This window comes from Zonotrichia leucophrys, chromosome 3 (genome assembly GCF_028769735.1).
Source record: "Zonotrichia leucophrys gambelii isolate GWCS_2022_RI chromosome 3, RI_Zleu_2.0, whole genome shotgun sequence".
In the NCBI taxonomy this organism is placed as follows: Eukaryota; Metazoa; Chordata; class Aves; order Passeriformes; family Passerellidae; genus Zonotrichia; species Zonotrichia leucophrys.
The window spans coordinates 82771027-82787083 of NC_088172.1; the positions used below are offsets into that span (position 1 = coordinate 82771027).

At 51.5% G+C, this 16057-nt stretch overlaps 1 protein-coding gene across 1 annotated transcript in view; it reads right to left on the reverse strand.

The window, feature by feature from the left end:
• PKDCC (protein kinase domain containing, cytoplasmic) overlaps positions 1-10714 on the reverse strand; it is a 35773-nt gene extending 25059 nt beyond the window's left edge. The window contains exon 1 of the mRNA XM_064709010.1: positions 9836-10714. Within this exon, the coding sequence (XP_064565080.1) occupies positions 9836-10495 (660 nt within the window). The 5' untranslated portion in view covers positions 10496-10714. The remainder of the gene's footprint in view (positions 1-9835) is intronic.
• Positions 10715-16057: the final 5343 nt, after the last annotated feature.

The window sequence follows — 16057 nt, forward strand, 5'->3', positions numbered from 1 at the left end:
TCTGTGCGAATGATGAGCCCTCCTGCATTGGTGCAGACACCCCAGCTGGACTTTCCGAAAAATAAATGTCAAAATAGAACTATTGCCAAAGTGTTACATTTCCTTTGTGGAGGTTATTCAGTCACAAACAGTAGGGTCCACCTTTTCCAAACAGGTCTCCAGCCACTTTCCCGAGCGGGGGCTCTGCTGGCTAAGCTCAGCTCTGCTGCCTGGGCTGGGACAGGACTGCTGGAGGGCAAAATGCCCCTGCACAGATCATAGCATTTTCTTAAAAATTACAACACACTGTGAATATTCTTTTCTCTTTACAACCACAAGAACTGGCAATTTCCCCCTTTTTTCTTTAATAAACATGAGATTTCTGTGAGTCCCAGAATGTGAACTTCAAGCACACTGCTACCAACTGTAATATAAGTGACAGGCTCAACTGCATTGCACCAGAAGTAAATTTCAGAAACCTAACTCTCTTCTCTTTCAATTTGGGCTGCTATTCTCTTTTAATTTTGACTACAGTAGGACCCAGCTTCTGCCCACAATAGAAAAGTGCCATGAAATACAATCTCACATGTACGAAGAGTGACAGTAGTCAACACTTGACACAGCCTTTCTTTTCAGAAATACATGGGGACAGAGTTGCTTAATCAAAACTGGTTGTGTTGAGATTGTATTTTGTAGTGTTTTGTGGCCCAGGGGAAATAAAAAGCTCCTACTAGCCTTTTTCTATGAGCTACTTTCTTAAGCTGCTGTGGTTCAAAACCAGAACAGTACATTTTAGAAGCTCTTACTACTTTATTGCTAAGTTAATGTAATATTTTTAAGCAAGCAGTCCTTGGATTCACCTTTCATCCTTGAAGCACTCAGACAGTACATCCCTGCAAGAACTAAAATCCCCAGCACAGCCTGATACAGCTACAATTTACCAATACATGATTTGAGACGTTTCTGTCACTTTAAGGTTTATTAATCATTTGTATCTTAAAAATTTCCCCTCCTTGCTGATGGTACATACATCTATAAATAGACATACATATACACACAACCACATAAATACACATATTTTTTGTATATATGACATATATGTATATGCCTGTTCTGATATCTAACATATACACACAATATTTGCATGCGTATTTTAAAAAGTTTTATATATTTTAAAAATACATACTAAATATTTGTATATATTGCCAATCAGCCCAAAAGCACATGCAAACCTGTAACATGCAGGGAACCTGGAAAACGCAAGGAATTCAATGTCTAAATTCACTAAAGATCAATTCAATGCCCATTTTCCTGCTATAGAATATATAAGATGGTGTTTGAGAAGTAAATTGATGTTTTCCCTTAGAGATCCAGCAATCAAGCCCTGCAAAGTGCTGAGTTTCACTGGAAAAACACTCCCACAGAACATTCCCAGCACCATGCAGAACCTTTTTAGAGTGAGACCCAAACTGTGTGCTGACAGTTGTGAGATGGGATTTTGTCTGCTGGATTTTGGAACCGAGAGAAAGCAGTGGATAATTCAAATATTAAACTCTAAATTCACAGTTCTGCCTAGGCTTTGTTTATAAATGTATTATTATGATTAGCACTAAACTCCAGGAGAACTAAAAGGAACAAGAATCTCATTCCTGGCACTATTACTAAACATCTTACCAAACATTTTCATTAATAGAAAAATTGGAACGTAGTACTCAGAAACAGAGCACAATGTGTATTTACCCATATCTGTTGCTATAGCCATGAAGGTCCACAGATATCTCCATATATTTTAGAGGTGTATGTGTGTATACATATCCATACATACCTGCTGTTCAGACACATATTATGTTGGCTATAATCTTATGATTTAGTAACTTTATCTCCCTTTTACTCTCCCTGCTTTCCTTACACTCTGAAGTGGAAAATTCTTCTACTAAAAACATTTACAGCACTTTGAATTTGCATTGCACTGCACAAGCTCAAGGCCCAACCCTGCAAATATTTAGTCACTGAAGCAGCCTACTCTTGTAAAGCCTTACAGCAAGACAAATGGATCACTCATACAACCATGATTTCAATGGAAACAGGCTGATATCACTGGAGGCATAGTTCATTATCTTGTAAATAGCCAGATCAGAAGCTCCCCTGACCTCTATTCACAGCCACAGCACTCAGTTCCACTGCACCACAACTTTAACCCTGTCAGGACATGATTTTGCATTACAAAACTGTCAAATAATCTCTGTGCATCACATGTTCGGAAATGCTTGTCTTGGATTCATTATAATAAATCCATCTGTATAATTTTTCTTTCTTAGGTATGAGTCATATAATTTTGAACTTTATCATGGCAAGCTTTAAAATAAGCTTGGAGTCTATCTGCAGCTTCACAGTCCAAGAAAAAGGCAAGTCTATCCAAACTAACTTGTTCCAAATTTGGCCTAAAACAATATAAAATACCCATGTCTGGTGTCTGTTACCTAAACTGAGCAGTTCAGCTGAGTGTGATGAAAAATAACAAATCCTTTAAAATTATTCAAAAGTCAATATTAATATTAGCAGAGTGCCTGTGAGAACTAGTTCTTGTAAAGTTTTTCACAGTCGTCACTCAAGTGAAAAATGGCAACAGAAGATACATGTCATGGGGCATCTACCTGAGCCATCGGATGACTGTGTTGGCACAAAAATCCGTAAAAAACAGCTTTTTAAAAGCCCAGCTTGCATATTTGACACAGACACTTCATAAACCAGGCCTGCAACACTTCCAAGCACAGCCTGAGCTGATGACTGAATCCACCAACACAGTGTCCATGCCCAGAGCAGGACAGAGGAGCAGAGCTATGCCAGCCCTGGTGTTCCCTTCCAGGGGTCCTCTCCTCCTCCCTGTTCAACCACCACATCCCTGCCTGCCCTTCCCAAACACAGCTGCAACTAGAAGACAGAGCATGTGCAAGGGGGCCACAATGATCCAATTCAGGGATAGGATTGGACAGGATATTTCAGCTGGTCAGTTGGAAGGGACAGGAAATTATGTAGTCCAACTTCCTGAGCATTTCAGGGCCAACTAAAAGTTAAAGGATGTTATTGAGGGCATTGTTCAAATGCTTCCTTAACACTCATAGGCTTGGGGCATTGCCCACCTCCCAAGGAAGCCTGTCCTAGTGTTTGACCACCCTCCTTATTGTCAGATCTCAACCTTCCCCAGGGCAGCTCTGAACAATTCCCATGTGCCTTATCACTGGATACCAGGGAGAAGAGATTTACCTAGCTATCCTACTCTGGGGGGCAGGGGGAATGAAAGGAAAAGTTACAAAAACCATGTGCTTCCCTCTGCAATTCTGTCCTGGTCATAACTAATTCCAGGCCAGGATATTGACGGCCCAGAATGACCTCGTTCATTCATTGTTGCTCCCATGAAAAATGGCAAGCAGCAAGGGAGAACTTGATCATACCCACAGCATCCGGTGGTGACCACTGATCTCTCCAAGCCACTGAGCAAAAGAAGCAGTGCTGGGCTCTCCTCAAAGAAACTGGATGAGGTTGCAAGTCATCAACTCCCATAAAGGAGGCAGAAATTCAAACCAGTCTTCTGGAGTGATTTACGTGGCACATAAAACTGAGAAACAACCATAGAAATCATTCAACAAATGATTGGGATTAGTTTTATGAATGCTACTTTTAAAAGGAGGGACAATGTAGCCCTTCTAACTTATGTGATGACATGTGCCTTATGGAAAGTCATTCCTGCCAGCAGCTTCACAAGTTCAACACCCTCTGCCATCTCAAGGAATTCAATGGGGAAAAAAAAATACTATTTGGTGACTTCAGCATCAAGATGTGCAGCTTGCCTTCCAGGGACAGGAACAGTTAAGAGTGGGTTTGCAATTGTATCAGCCCTATGCTTCCAGCAGCTCTGGAGTTCTTGTTAACAGATCCTTTCTTCACTCTTAAAAGTGCAGGATAACATCTGGGCCTTTTGGGAAGCAGTCTCACAATAAAGAAGCACTTTGTGTAATTCTTCTTTCCTCGCCAAACCGCATCTGTCTGCTCTCCCTGCCCTTCTCCACTCCAGCCCGAGCTCCTTGGGGCTGTGGGGACATCTGTTAGCAGCAGCAGATGTCTCTGCCGAGCCAGCAGTAGGTGGCACTGCCTGCTTTTTTCTCTCACCACATGAATGCCCATCCCAACACCTTCTGGGACCACCACTAACCATCTCCAAAGGTGCCCAAGAGAGCTAATACCTCATCTCCTTCAAGGTGCACCTACAATAACGTCAAGCAACGGATTGACTGGGGCAAAGGAGCCACTCCATCACAGCTCCCTAGGCAGTGGTGGTGGCAGCAACTTCCAGAGGAAGGAGGTGGCCAGCAAGAGGTGTCAACCTCCCCTGCCGCTGACAAGATATGACAGGCTCATCTGTGTGGGAGCTGAGGTTCCTCTGATCCCAACACCAGTTAAACAGTCCCTATCAGCCTGGTCTTGCACCCCGTGGTGGCTTCACGAATCTTTAACAAACCTGTCCCAGCTCAACTGAGGGAATTTAGAAAAACATCCCAGTCTAACATGAGCTTCCTGCATGCAGCAGTCTGGGGCGCATAGTCAGAGCCCATCCAGCTCCAAAGGTTAAATCTCATTAGGTATTTGGTTTTGAAAGATTTGATCCCCAAAAACTGGGAACCTCTGCTGCCCCATCCGAAAATTAAGAATGACAAATTCTCCATATGGACTCCCACCAGCTGTTATCAGCAAGTGCAGCACTTTCCTCAGGTCAGGAGTTCCCAGAGTCCTGATGGCCAAACTCCAGCCAGACACGGATAAGACTGGTTGCTGGGAATCCTGCACCACTGCCACCACAAAAGGCATTCTATGCCCACCCGCTGGCAACAGGGAAGAGCCCTGAGTAGCTGTTTCCACAATAGCACAATCTCCCCTTCCCCCCTGCCTTCTGTGAAAACAACACTAGATTCCTGCAAGAGGGATGGTGAAGGACCAGACCTTCAAGACTCCATACAATCCCTATGCAAATAAGTTTGCACTGGAAATTAATTGTATATTGACTCTCTTCACACTTGGAAAGATTGTCTACTTCCACCTGGAATAAGCAAACCTATACAAAGCTTTATTATTTTAATTCTCGCATTGAAATTAAAACTGCCCTATCCCCTTGGCTATGCATATGTATAGGGAAACCATCAGGGTAAAAAAAAATCTCTTAATTATCACATGTAAAGAAAAGAAAATTCTGTTTAAAAATGGGTATTTAAAAATATTGTGATCGGCTAGCACATCTTAAGTCTACTTGTCAGCAGTAAGTGATGTATTATTTGCAGTCTATTTTAATCAACTAATTTTCCAAGAGACAAATATTCTCCCTGTAAATCATGACCATCTTTTAAAAAATCAGCTACAAATACAATAGAGCTAACTGACACAATCCATACAGAAACCGCTTCGATATTTGGATGGTGACTTTTCTAGTGCAGATGCCACCTCAGTATTTCAACCACACACTTCAGTTTCACACTAAAGCTAAATAAGCCAAATGAGCTGGCCTCGTATGAGCAGCCAGCAAGCCACTGGTGCTGTTAGTAGCTAAGTGTCTTCCACAAGCATCAGACAAAGCCAACCTCATCCCTGAGCTTTCGTGTGTGTTTTTTAAAAGAGCAGTAGCTTCTTCTTAAATGAATCATTGTAAACTCACAATGAAAGTGCTGATAAATAGCTGTCACAGAAATAAACTTGCACTTTTCAAAACGTCTGCAGTTTCAGACCTTCCCTCCCTTCTCTTCAGCAATGCAAAGACGAAGAAAGAATGGCACCACCCTTAATTCTGATACTCCAAGGCTATAATTACATTATTACAGTAAATCAAACATTGCCTTTGTGTCACTACAATTGTGCTCGTTGTTTGAAATTAACTGCAAATGGTTTGGTTTTCTTTTCTTCCTCAAATATGGGTAGGGAGGAATTAAAGCACTCTAAATCATCTCCCCCACTAAAATGCTCAAAAAGCCAGGATTCAGACAGCAGCATTTGAACTCTGGAAGAAAAGAAATCGCAGCACGGAGTGAAAGGAAGAGATCGGGCGCTGCATTCGACAGAGCGACTGCAAAGCAATTAGCGGGCCGCTAAATCCTCTGTTACAACAAATCGGTGACCCAGTTCCCCCTCTTCCCCAGTGCCCTTCATTATAAAATCAGCTTTAATGAACTACCCCTCTCTCCGCCGCTCCAAAGCAAATACATTTCCACTGCAGCCTGCACCTGCCCTTCCCAGCGGCTGCCGCCCCAGGGAGCCCCGGGCAGCCCCAGACGGCGGGGACAGGGGGAGCGACGGCCCAGCGCTGCCCCTCCTTGCAAGTGACGGAGCAGAGCGTGGAAATGAAAACAGGAAGGCAAGCTGCCGTCGCCTCAGCACTGCCTAATGCGAAACCACTCTTGCTAGTTTTCCGTGTTTCTTTTGCTAGACTTGATTCACCACATCTGCCAGAGCTGACACATCTGGCTCCTTCCCCGGGCGGAGGGCACGGTGGATATGTCAGCATGTTGTCTAAAGGCACTGGTACTTTCTGGAAAGAGCTCTTTTCCCCTCTATCATATATCGTACAACAATCAAGTCTTTTTAAAAGGATGGCTAAAAAAAAAAAAAAAAAAAAAAAAAGCTGATTTTGACAAGAGACAGGCCAGAATGAGAACTGCTGAGACAGTAAAGAACAAGCCTGTTATCTTACAAACTACACTTCAGGCTGTCAGCTGCCAGAGATTTACAGGAAAACCCCCTTTCCTATGACTGAACCGACACGAAACTTTATTTTCAGCAAAAGAAACTCATGAAGACACCAGGCCCCGACCGGGGATACCCGGGAGGGCTCCAGCTGAGGCAGGGCGGCTGCCGCCCGCCTGCGTGGCCGCCTCCCCGGGGTCGCTCCCGCCCACGCCCGCGGCGTGGGGAGGCGGAGGAAGAAGAGCTCCCGCTCTCCTCCAGCGGCCCCCCTTCGCCTCCAGCGCCGGGCAGCCGCCGAAGAGCGCCCCGGTGAGCGCCGCCGCCTGCTCCATCCCTGCCGGCCCCACTGCCCCAGCCGGGGCTGCCGCCAGCCCTGCCCCATCCCTGCCGGCCCCGCTGCCCCGGCAGGGCACGGCACCGTGACAGGAGGGTGGCACGTCCTTCCCGCTATTTATAGCAGCCGGATCGTGTTTGGGTATGCCGGGAACCTCCGGGGAGGGGGGGAAAAGAGCAAAAGGTAAGAAGCAAAGGCAGGGAAGCCCCCGGGCCTCGCTGGCCCAAAAGATGTGGCACAACGCCTTTGGCATCTGCAGCCAGCGCGGTCCTCCCTCTCCAATGGGAGCTGAAGCGCCTGTCAAAAGCCAGAGGATGGGGGAGACGCTGGGTTTTGAACTGACTCCTCTGCCTCGGCAGCAAACCCTGAACAGTGAATTCTAAGCCCAGGGCCGGCTTTTGCTGAAAACAGGTTAAAAATCATGAAGTCAGCCGATCCTGTCCTGTGTGAAATTTTAACAGAGGCATAACCAATATATTTGATGTTAGTCCCTGGTACCCCATATTCCACATCGGTTCCATGGCATTACATGCTCCTGGCCCATAGCGCTGTCCCGACAGTGCCCAGATAGCGCCTGTCAGGTCGATATCCACCGTCTCCTTCCAAGGTAATGCCTTATCACCCTGACTCAGGCCGCAGCACCCCGGCCCCGTGCGCCCCATAACGCGGGGCATTAAACAACAAAGGGGACACGTCCGGGGCTGCGGGGTTCCCCTCCCGGCTTGGCAGCACCGCGGGAGATGCTGCCGCAGGAGGGCAGGCGAAAGGAAACACAATGACAAAATCGGAACGAATCTGAAAACATGTTTCTGCTTTAAGCGTAATCTATTTTTAAATGGGGTGGCATGTAAATATGAAGCCCTAGCTAACAGACGGGATTTTTGCCCATGAGAGCATTTTCCCAGCACGGAGGCTGGGCGTGTTTCTCCTGGCGCTGGTGGAAGTGCCTGCTCATCCTGCAACTCCTCTTGCCCCGGCCTCGCCTGCGCTCCCCCCCTTTGGAGTCCACCTGACATCCCGGACCGGAAAAGTAAATTACTGCGGCTCCCCCACATTATCCCGAACCGGAGAAGGGAATTCCTGCGGCTCCTCCAAGGTTTGCTGTGGGGGGAAGCAGGGCGCCGGGCAACCTCGGCAGCGCTGCCACAGACCCCCCGCACCTGCGGGGACAGACAGCACACCCCACTTCCTTTTCATGAGAAGGACGGCTCCAAATTAATGCCAAATTAATCCTTCCAGAGAAGAAAACTACAGATGAGTAAAACGGGAAAGAAATGCTAGTGCCTACCAAAACGACTCAACTTTAAAAAACCCATGCTGGCCAACTCTCACTAAGAAAAAAAAACATTCAAAACAATCTTGGGGGAGAAACAAAATCCTCTCAGAGCAACCAGTAACGATGGCTGCACTGAAGCATGGCTTTTCCAAACTGAATTCATCATAGCTTAAGAGGAAAAATTAATACCTTCCAAGGAGTGCACGATTTTGTGGTTTGCAAGACGTTGTTGTCTCAATGCATTATAGTTAAAACTTGGCCCCTCAGAGGAAGGAAGGAAGGAAGGAAGGAAGGAAGGAAGGAAGGAAGGAAGGAAGGAAGGAAGGAAGGAAGGAAGGAAGGAAGGAAGGAAGGAAGGAAGGAAGGAAGGAAGGAAGGAAGGAAGGAAGGAAGGAAGGAAGGAAGGAAGGAAGGAAGGAAGGAAGGTTGGTTAATATCTATTTTCTTGTAGTGGATAAATCATGACTAGCCTTTCTTTGAACAGTTTATGAAACTCGAGAGCTTTGATCGCTGGGATCTGAAGTTCTCGTGGGGGAGCTGGTACTCCTGCTGCAGCTGCTGAAGAAGAAACACAAAACTCCTTTACCCGATTCAGTTCAAAAAGCACCTACTGTGAGACCGTCTGGTCTAACGTTCATTTTTTATTCTACTGCAACGCTCATGCTATGCGAAACGCAATAGGAATTTCCATACCAGCATTTACATCCAAATGGACCCGCTGAGATTCATGCTGATGTGTAACAGCCCTACAATGCAGCCCCTTCTGGCAAGTGCCGCGGTGCCGGCGCACCGGCCAGCAGGGCTCCCACCCGGCCTGTCCTGGTGAGCCCCCCGGGCTGGCCCGTGTGCAGGGGCTGCGCGGATTCAGCTGAGCCCGCCGGGAGTCCCGGCAGGGGCTGCCAGGGGTGATCCCACCGCTGCCTTCCCTCCGGGGTACCGGAGCCAGCGGCGCTTGCAATCAAGGCGGCCTTTACTTCCCGCATTCGGGGGGTGATTTCCGAGTCCTTCCTCAGCCTCCCCCTGGCCGCTTTCCTCACCTCAATATCAGTTTAGTTTACGAGGAAGCGGGATGAGAGCGCACGCCGCAGACCCGGCCGCGGCGGGGGGATGCCGGGCAGGAGGGAGAACGCGCCGCATCCCGCACCGCTCCCGGCCCTGCCCAGGGCCCGGGGCGATTCACTTGTCGCCGGGGGGTGAGCACCGCCGCTGCCAGCGGAAAGCGCCCACGGACGCGCCTTCCCGCGGACACGCGACGGGGACGGGAGGTACGGGACCGCCGTGCCGGGGACAGAGACATCTGCCCCGGCGACCGCGACCCCCGCCGCCCCTGCCCACGGAACGGGTAACGGGGGAGTGTGTGCGAACTCTCGGGATCTCCCCGGCACGGTCTCGGCCGGCTACCCGCGCACGCCGGGAGTGCCGGCGGCAGCTCCGACAGGTTGCCCGCAGCGGGACTGAGAGCGCCGGGGAAAAGCAGCGCGACCCACCCGCCCCGGCGGAGCTCGGCGGCCGGACCCGCGTACCTGCAGGACATTGGCGTGGCGCAGCCGCTGCAGCAGGATCATCTCCTTGACGATCTTGTAGGCGGCGAGGCGGTAGCAGTCGCCCAGGGCGGAGAACTGCCGCACGCAGTGGGCGATGTCGTGCCCGCCGAAGTCCACCGCCTTCAGGGCCACGGCCAGCGTGCGGTTGAGCACCGCCTTGTAGACCGCCTTGGTGTAGCCCGAGCCCAGGTACTGCACGCCGCTGACATCGCGGATGTCGCGGCAGCCCAGCAGCGGCGGCTCCAGCGAGAGCTCGGCCCACGGCCCCGCCGCCGCCCGGCCCCGCGGCCCCGGCGGCCGCGGCTGCTCCGCCGAGGTGCGCGGCGGCGCCAGGTCCATCAGGCGCCGCTCCCGCGGCCGCAGCGGCCGCCGCCCCGCCGCCGCCGCCGCCCGGTGCTGCCGGTAGCGCAGCACCTCCTCGTAGCGCTCGCGGATCTGCCGCGCCAGGGCGGCCTGGCCGCCGCCGATCTCCTCCTCCGGCGGGTAGAGGGGGGCTCCGGGCGGGGAGGGGGGCGGCAGCTCCTCGCGGGGCGGCGGCGGGTGCTCGGAGCCGCCGGGGATGAAGAGGAGGTTGAGCAGGGTGCCCAGGAGGAAGGCGAGGCAGCAGCCGGCCGCCACCGCCGTCTTCCTGCGCCTCATCGCCACTTCGCTGACGGCTTGTCCAGCCTTTCGGGCTTCTCTCCTCTCGCCCCTTCCCCGGGAACCAGCTCCGAGGCTTTTTTTTTTCCTCCTTTTTTTCTCCCCCTTTTTTTTCCCCCTCTTCAGGCTATGCCGGCGGCAAAACGGCCCCGGGCGCTCAGCCGGAGCTCAGCCCCTTACGACGCGCCCGCATGACACTTGCCTCCCTGCTTTTAAGGCTCTGAAGCACTTATTATTAGCGGGACACGGGGCGGGCGGGCGGGGGGATCCCCGTCCCGCTGCCCCCGCCGACGCGCGCTGATTGACAGCCCGGCCCTTCCCGCGGCCCGGCCGAGCAGCAGGGGGGCCTGGGAAACGTAGTCCCCCGCAGCAGCCCCGCCGGCCGCCGGCGAGCCCGGGAGCCGGGACTACATCTCCCAGGCTCGGCCGAGCCCCCCGGCGGGGAAGGCGCGGAGAGGGGCGGGACGGGCGGGCGGACCCCCCCGGCGGGCGCTACCGGGCAGGGCGGGCTCGGGCGCTGCCGCCGGGCGGGGAGGGAGGGAAGCAGGCAGCTCTGTGCCTGTGGCTCTTCCCACGCGTGGCACCGGGAAAGTCGCGCCGACAGCGGTTTGGGCGGGATGCCCTTATCCCCCTCCCCGCAGCCGAGGGGTTTGGGGGGTGTGTTGTACGAGCATCCACGTATCACCACACAAAGGGTTCGATGTATTTTCCACACGAAAATAAAGCGAAAGGAGGCGGCTGCAGCCCGGAGCTGCGGGTTCGCCATTCGCAGTGAAAATTGTAGCGGTCGCGCCCCCTCCAGCCGCGGCAGAGCGCGGAGGAGAGCGGAGAGGGGATGGGACTGCGTGTCACCCACGGGAAAGAACAGCCACAAATCACGGGCTCGGCAGGGGGTAGCCCCTGCCCCGTTGGAAATGTGAATTGCAGGGGTAAGCGCTAATGACATGGTTATCCATCAAGCCCACATTACGACGCTGTTAGCAACTAATTAACAAATACAATCAGCCCGCGAAACTTCCACAAAGGAGAGACCATCAACAAGAGAAAAGCCGTAAAGAGTCAGGCGAGGCAAAGTTCACCACAATAGAAGTGGGAAATCATTTCCAATAAGGGAAAGGGACGAGACATTTCGGTAATACACATCGGAGAGACCGTAGGGGGAAAAAACAACACCAAAAAAGAAAAAAAACTAAAAAAAAAAAAAAAAAAGAAAAAAAGAAAACCAAAACAGCAGCCGCGGTTCCCGGTAACTAGAGATCAGTGATCGTCAGCCTTTCCTCCAGCACTGACAAAAAGCGGAGCTTGGGGTAACTCAGTCCTCAGACTCCGCCCGTCCGCTGCCGGCGCCCAGACCCGCGGGGAAGCGCCCGGGGACCGGAGGCAGCGGCGAGACCGGGAGGAGGCAGCCTCGGCAGGGGATGTGGAGACCGATCGTCTCTCCAGCAGCCTCGGAGCCTTTCTGTCGCCGCTCCCCGAGAGCCCTCCGCAGGCAGCGGGAGCACGGCCCACCCGCGGCCCCGCACACGGGGCGGGCAGAGGCTCGGGCTGCTGCCGGACTGGGCGCCCATCCCCGCGGGACTCCCGAGCCTGGCACCAACCACCGCCGAACAGTGACGGGAGGGAGCGTAATCACCAATTAAAATAAAAATAACAGCTGTAGGAAGGGGGGGCTGTCTGCCCCCGAAGGGACAGCGCGCTCCCTCCCCGGCGCCCAACCCAGCCCAGCCTCCGCGGGCGCGCCGCTGCCGCATCCCGCTGCGCGCTGCCCCGCGGTGCTCGCTCCGCCCGCCGGGGCGGTGCCACCTGCCCTGCCCGCGGGTGCGGACCGCGGCTCGGGGGGAGCTTTCATGGATGGGGTGGGATTTTTGGTTGGTTGGGGGTTCGGGTCTTCTTTTGTTTCTTTTTGGGGGTTGGAAGTTTTTTCCTTCCCTTCATCGTTTCTGCTCTTACCTATCGGGAGCAGCGTCTTACTCTCCAGAGGCAGCCCATCCCGCTGCTATAAGTGGGATTTTCACGGGTGGCAAGCCGTTTTTATGGGTTTCTTTCCAAAGCAAAGGCGTTCCTAACGGCAGGAAATGCACTTCCAAAGACGTTGTGACACCTGCAGCCCTCCAGGTTTTCGGCGGGATCCCCCCAGTCCCCGCAGGCGGCGGGAGGCTCGGGATGCCTCCCGCGGTAGGTGCGGGAGATCTGAACGCACCGGCCTCCCCCGCTGCCAAGCCCTTCCTCCGCCGGCCCTGGCAGGGCAGAGGGCTCCTGGAGGGACTCGGGGCATTCTTACCCAGCCGGCCAGCCCGTACCCAGCGCTGCAGCCAAGCCAGCGCCGAGGGGCCAGCGGTGCGCTCCTCCCGCTGCCCGCCGTCCTGCGGGGAAATCACGGCGATTTGTCCGTGCCTTTGAAACGTGCACGCTCGGCTGGATTTACGGCTTGGTTGATACGAGCCAACACTTTTTATTATTGCACAGATAAGAGTCAGAATATAGCCGCGCTCAGGCGGAGCGCTTGTGCAAGCCCATAGAGGGGGCGGCCCTGGGATCGTTTGGAATATTGTTTACAGGCCAGACCCGAGGCCAGCGGGCTCATGGAGCGAGGAGCCGGCTTCTCCGAGGGGCCATGCCCGCAATGAGAGCGGAGTGTGGCCCTGGGGATGCTGCAGCCCCGTGAGGGCGGCTGCAGGGCCAGCGCGGAGAGAAGAGAGATCTTGCTTTGCCGTGCACCCCGCACGGCACCCGCAGCAGTGTTTGGAGGAGGTGCGCATCCCCCGAGGCGGGGCAGTGCCCCCGTCCCTTGCAGGCCGGGAGGAAGAGGGTCCGCAGCGACACGAGGGCTCCCCGTGAGCATCCCGGGCTTGTGCACCCTCCGTGTTTCGCAGTTTACAGGAACACAACCGGACTACAAAACAGATGCTCCGCAACAGCGGGTCACCTGTTTTTCACATCATGCTCGGTCTCAAAGCCGGTTTTCTTCATTATATCCTTCCCGACAGATACCATGAAATACATCACTCATTTAGATATGGGAGCCGGCCTCTGGAGGACGACTTGCGCGCGGCGCTTTGATGTTGAGAGACAGATTTCAAAAGATAGAAAGCCCCTTCGATGTTTCTAATTACCCCGCGCCCGGGGCCTGCCACTGATTAGGGCGGCGGTGCCGGGGCGGGGGCACGGCCCGGCCCGGCCCGGCCCGGCCCAGCCCGGCTGCGAGGGAAGGGGCGATCCGCCTCCTCGATCCGCCGGCCAGGGAGAAACACACGGCTGCACCAGCAGCGCTCCGCTGGAGCCATCAGCGAGCGAGAAGGGGCAGCAGCCTGTGCTGAGCGCCCAGCGCCGCCCCGCCGCGGGAGGAGGTTTGGGAGCAGGCGGGATCTGCTCCCGCAGCCAAGGCCCTTCTGCAAGAGGCTGCGCTGAAAGCATTACAGCCCTTGCTAACACTTCTGCTCACATGCGAGCCTTTTATCTCGGCAGCGCTGTTGGAAAAGCTGAATCACCGCGGAGAAAGTGAGGACTGAGGGGTATTTTTTCATATGCAACAAGCTGCTCTTTATTTAATCCTCACAGCCCCTATTTCTATCAATATTCCTAGAGCTGAGAGATCAAACACGGAAAAATTAAAACCATGCTACCACACTAAATAAGATTAAGATCGTGGCAATACATTGGCTTCTCCCTGGGGAAATAATTTTTTTGCTGCAGGAACCATGGCCATCCTGCAGGCAAAGCTTGTGTTTAAGGAATGGGTGATGAGAAAGACAGTTGGGAATTGCCTCCAAACCCAACCAGGAGCCACTTCAAATGCCCAGGCTGCTGTGCCCTTCTGCTCCCAGCCCAACTGCTTGGGCATTATTTCTCAATGGAGTCAAATAAATTTGCTATGCTCATCTCCATTATCCCTGTTTTATTCTCACCTGCAGGCATCTTCAAGTGAGTCCCACTGTTGGTCTCAAGGGATTTTGACTCCAGGCCCCAAAAAAGAAGTCCCACATTTTCAAGCATTGGTAGCTTCAAGATCTCAAAAAACCACAAATGGAAGCTTGCAGCTGGAATAATTCAGTTTCTGCTGAGAAAGCTTGTTCTTTCAGAACTGTCCTGTGCTCACATGATTCCTCTTTGATACTTAAGGAATTAATTTTATTTTAAATTTTAGATTACATCATAACCTTCTGAATTCCTGGCCATCTATTCTGGCTGCTTATGTGGAAGAAGAGTTTCTTGTAAAGTCCACCCTCAGACATGAGGCCAGAAGTCTGTTGAGAACAGAATCTACAGACTGCATGCCTTTTCGCTGAGGGGTCTTCCATGGCCAACCTCTCCTTCATCCCCTGCTTTGCCAAGGACTTGTCAGCTTCCAGGTCAGGGTGGAAAGCCTCTCTTTCCTCAGGGATGTGGGGCCAGCAGTGGACCCTTGCACACATACATTTTGTAGCCTTCTTTAAGTTTTCTTACAATCTCTGTCGTGTTTTTTACTTTAAGCAGGATCTCTTTTTCTGATGTTCTTTCTTTTCTCTGAGGAAACCCATTCCCTTGTATATTTGAAGCTGAGATGCAGCCAATTGTATTAGTGCTGGCTGGAGCAAAAATGCATAATGAAACACTGGATGTGTGGTATGAGTCCAAAATAAATGGTCACTAGCAGAGCCAGCAAAAACCTACGAGCTCAGATAGACTGCAAAAAAAAAAAAAAAAAGAAAAGCTTGGATTTTACCTGCAGTGCTCTGCATTTTTCCAAAGGGAAAAATGTACTTTGGAGTTTAGAGAGCTTGGGAAGAGACACTGGGGTACTGAGCCTTTTTCATTACATTTGTGAATTGTGATGATTCTGGCATTTTTCATGAATGCAGCATCTGTAAGTTGAAGAAAGTGTTTTATCTCCTAACCTGTTATTCTCAAAGCACAGCAGCTTGGGTTTTATGTGCCAGATGTCAGTGTGCCCTGATTCTTCAGGCAGTTGGGATTAAAGCTTCCCTGTATCAGAGAGGTGTTATAAGGATAACTCTGTTAATATATGTGGAAATCTGGTACTGCAGCGATAAAGACCCTGTAAATATTTACACAGACAGACGAGCTCATGGAAATTTTACATTATTAGCTTAACTTCATTACAAGGAAGTAGTTGAGAAAGTCAGCAGTATATTACATTAGTTTTTTTTTAATTAAACATTGACAACACATCTGGTGCTGCTTCAAGCCACTAGATTTAGAGGGTCACTCTTTTAAATATTTTACAATCTGCAGGGAAATATCAAGTCTCAGGCAAAAGAGAAAAAGAAACATAGCTGCTATAAGAATAAATCTTGCCAGTCAGACCTTTTACACTTTTAAGAGTTAATAAAATAGTGAGTAAAGAACAACCAGAGAAAATAATTTATTTGGACATTCAAAAGCCTTTTGATAAACACCCATACAAGAAACTGTTAAGGAAACTTGGTAACCACAAAGTGAGAGGTAAAGTCCTGTCATGGATTAAAATCTGGTTATAAATGGGTATGGAATAAATGGCCAATTCTCTTTCTCTAGGGAAAGAGATTAATAATGAGGTGCCCTAGAGAGTGAGACTCAGACCAA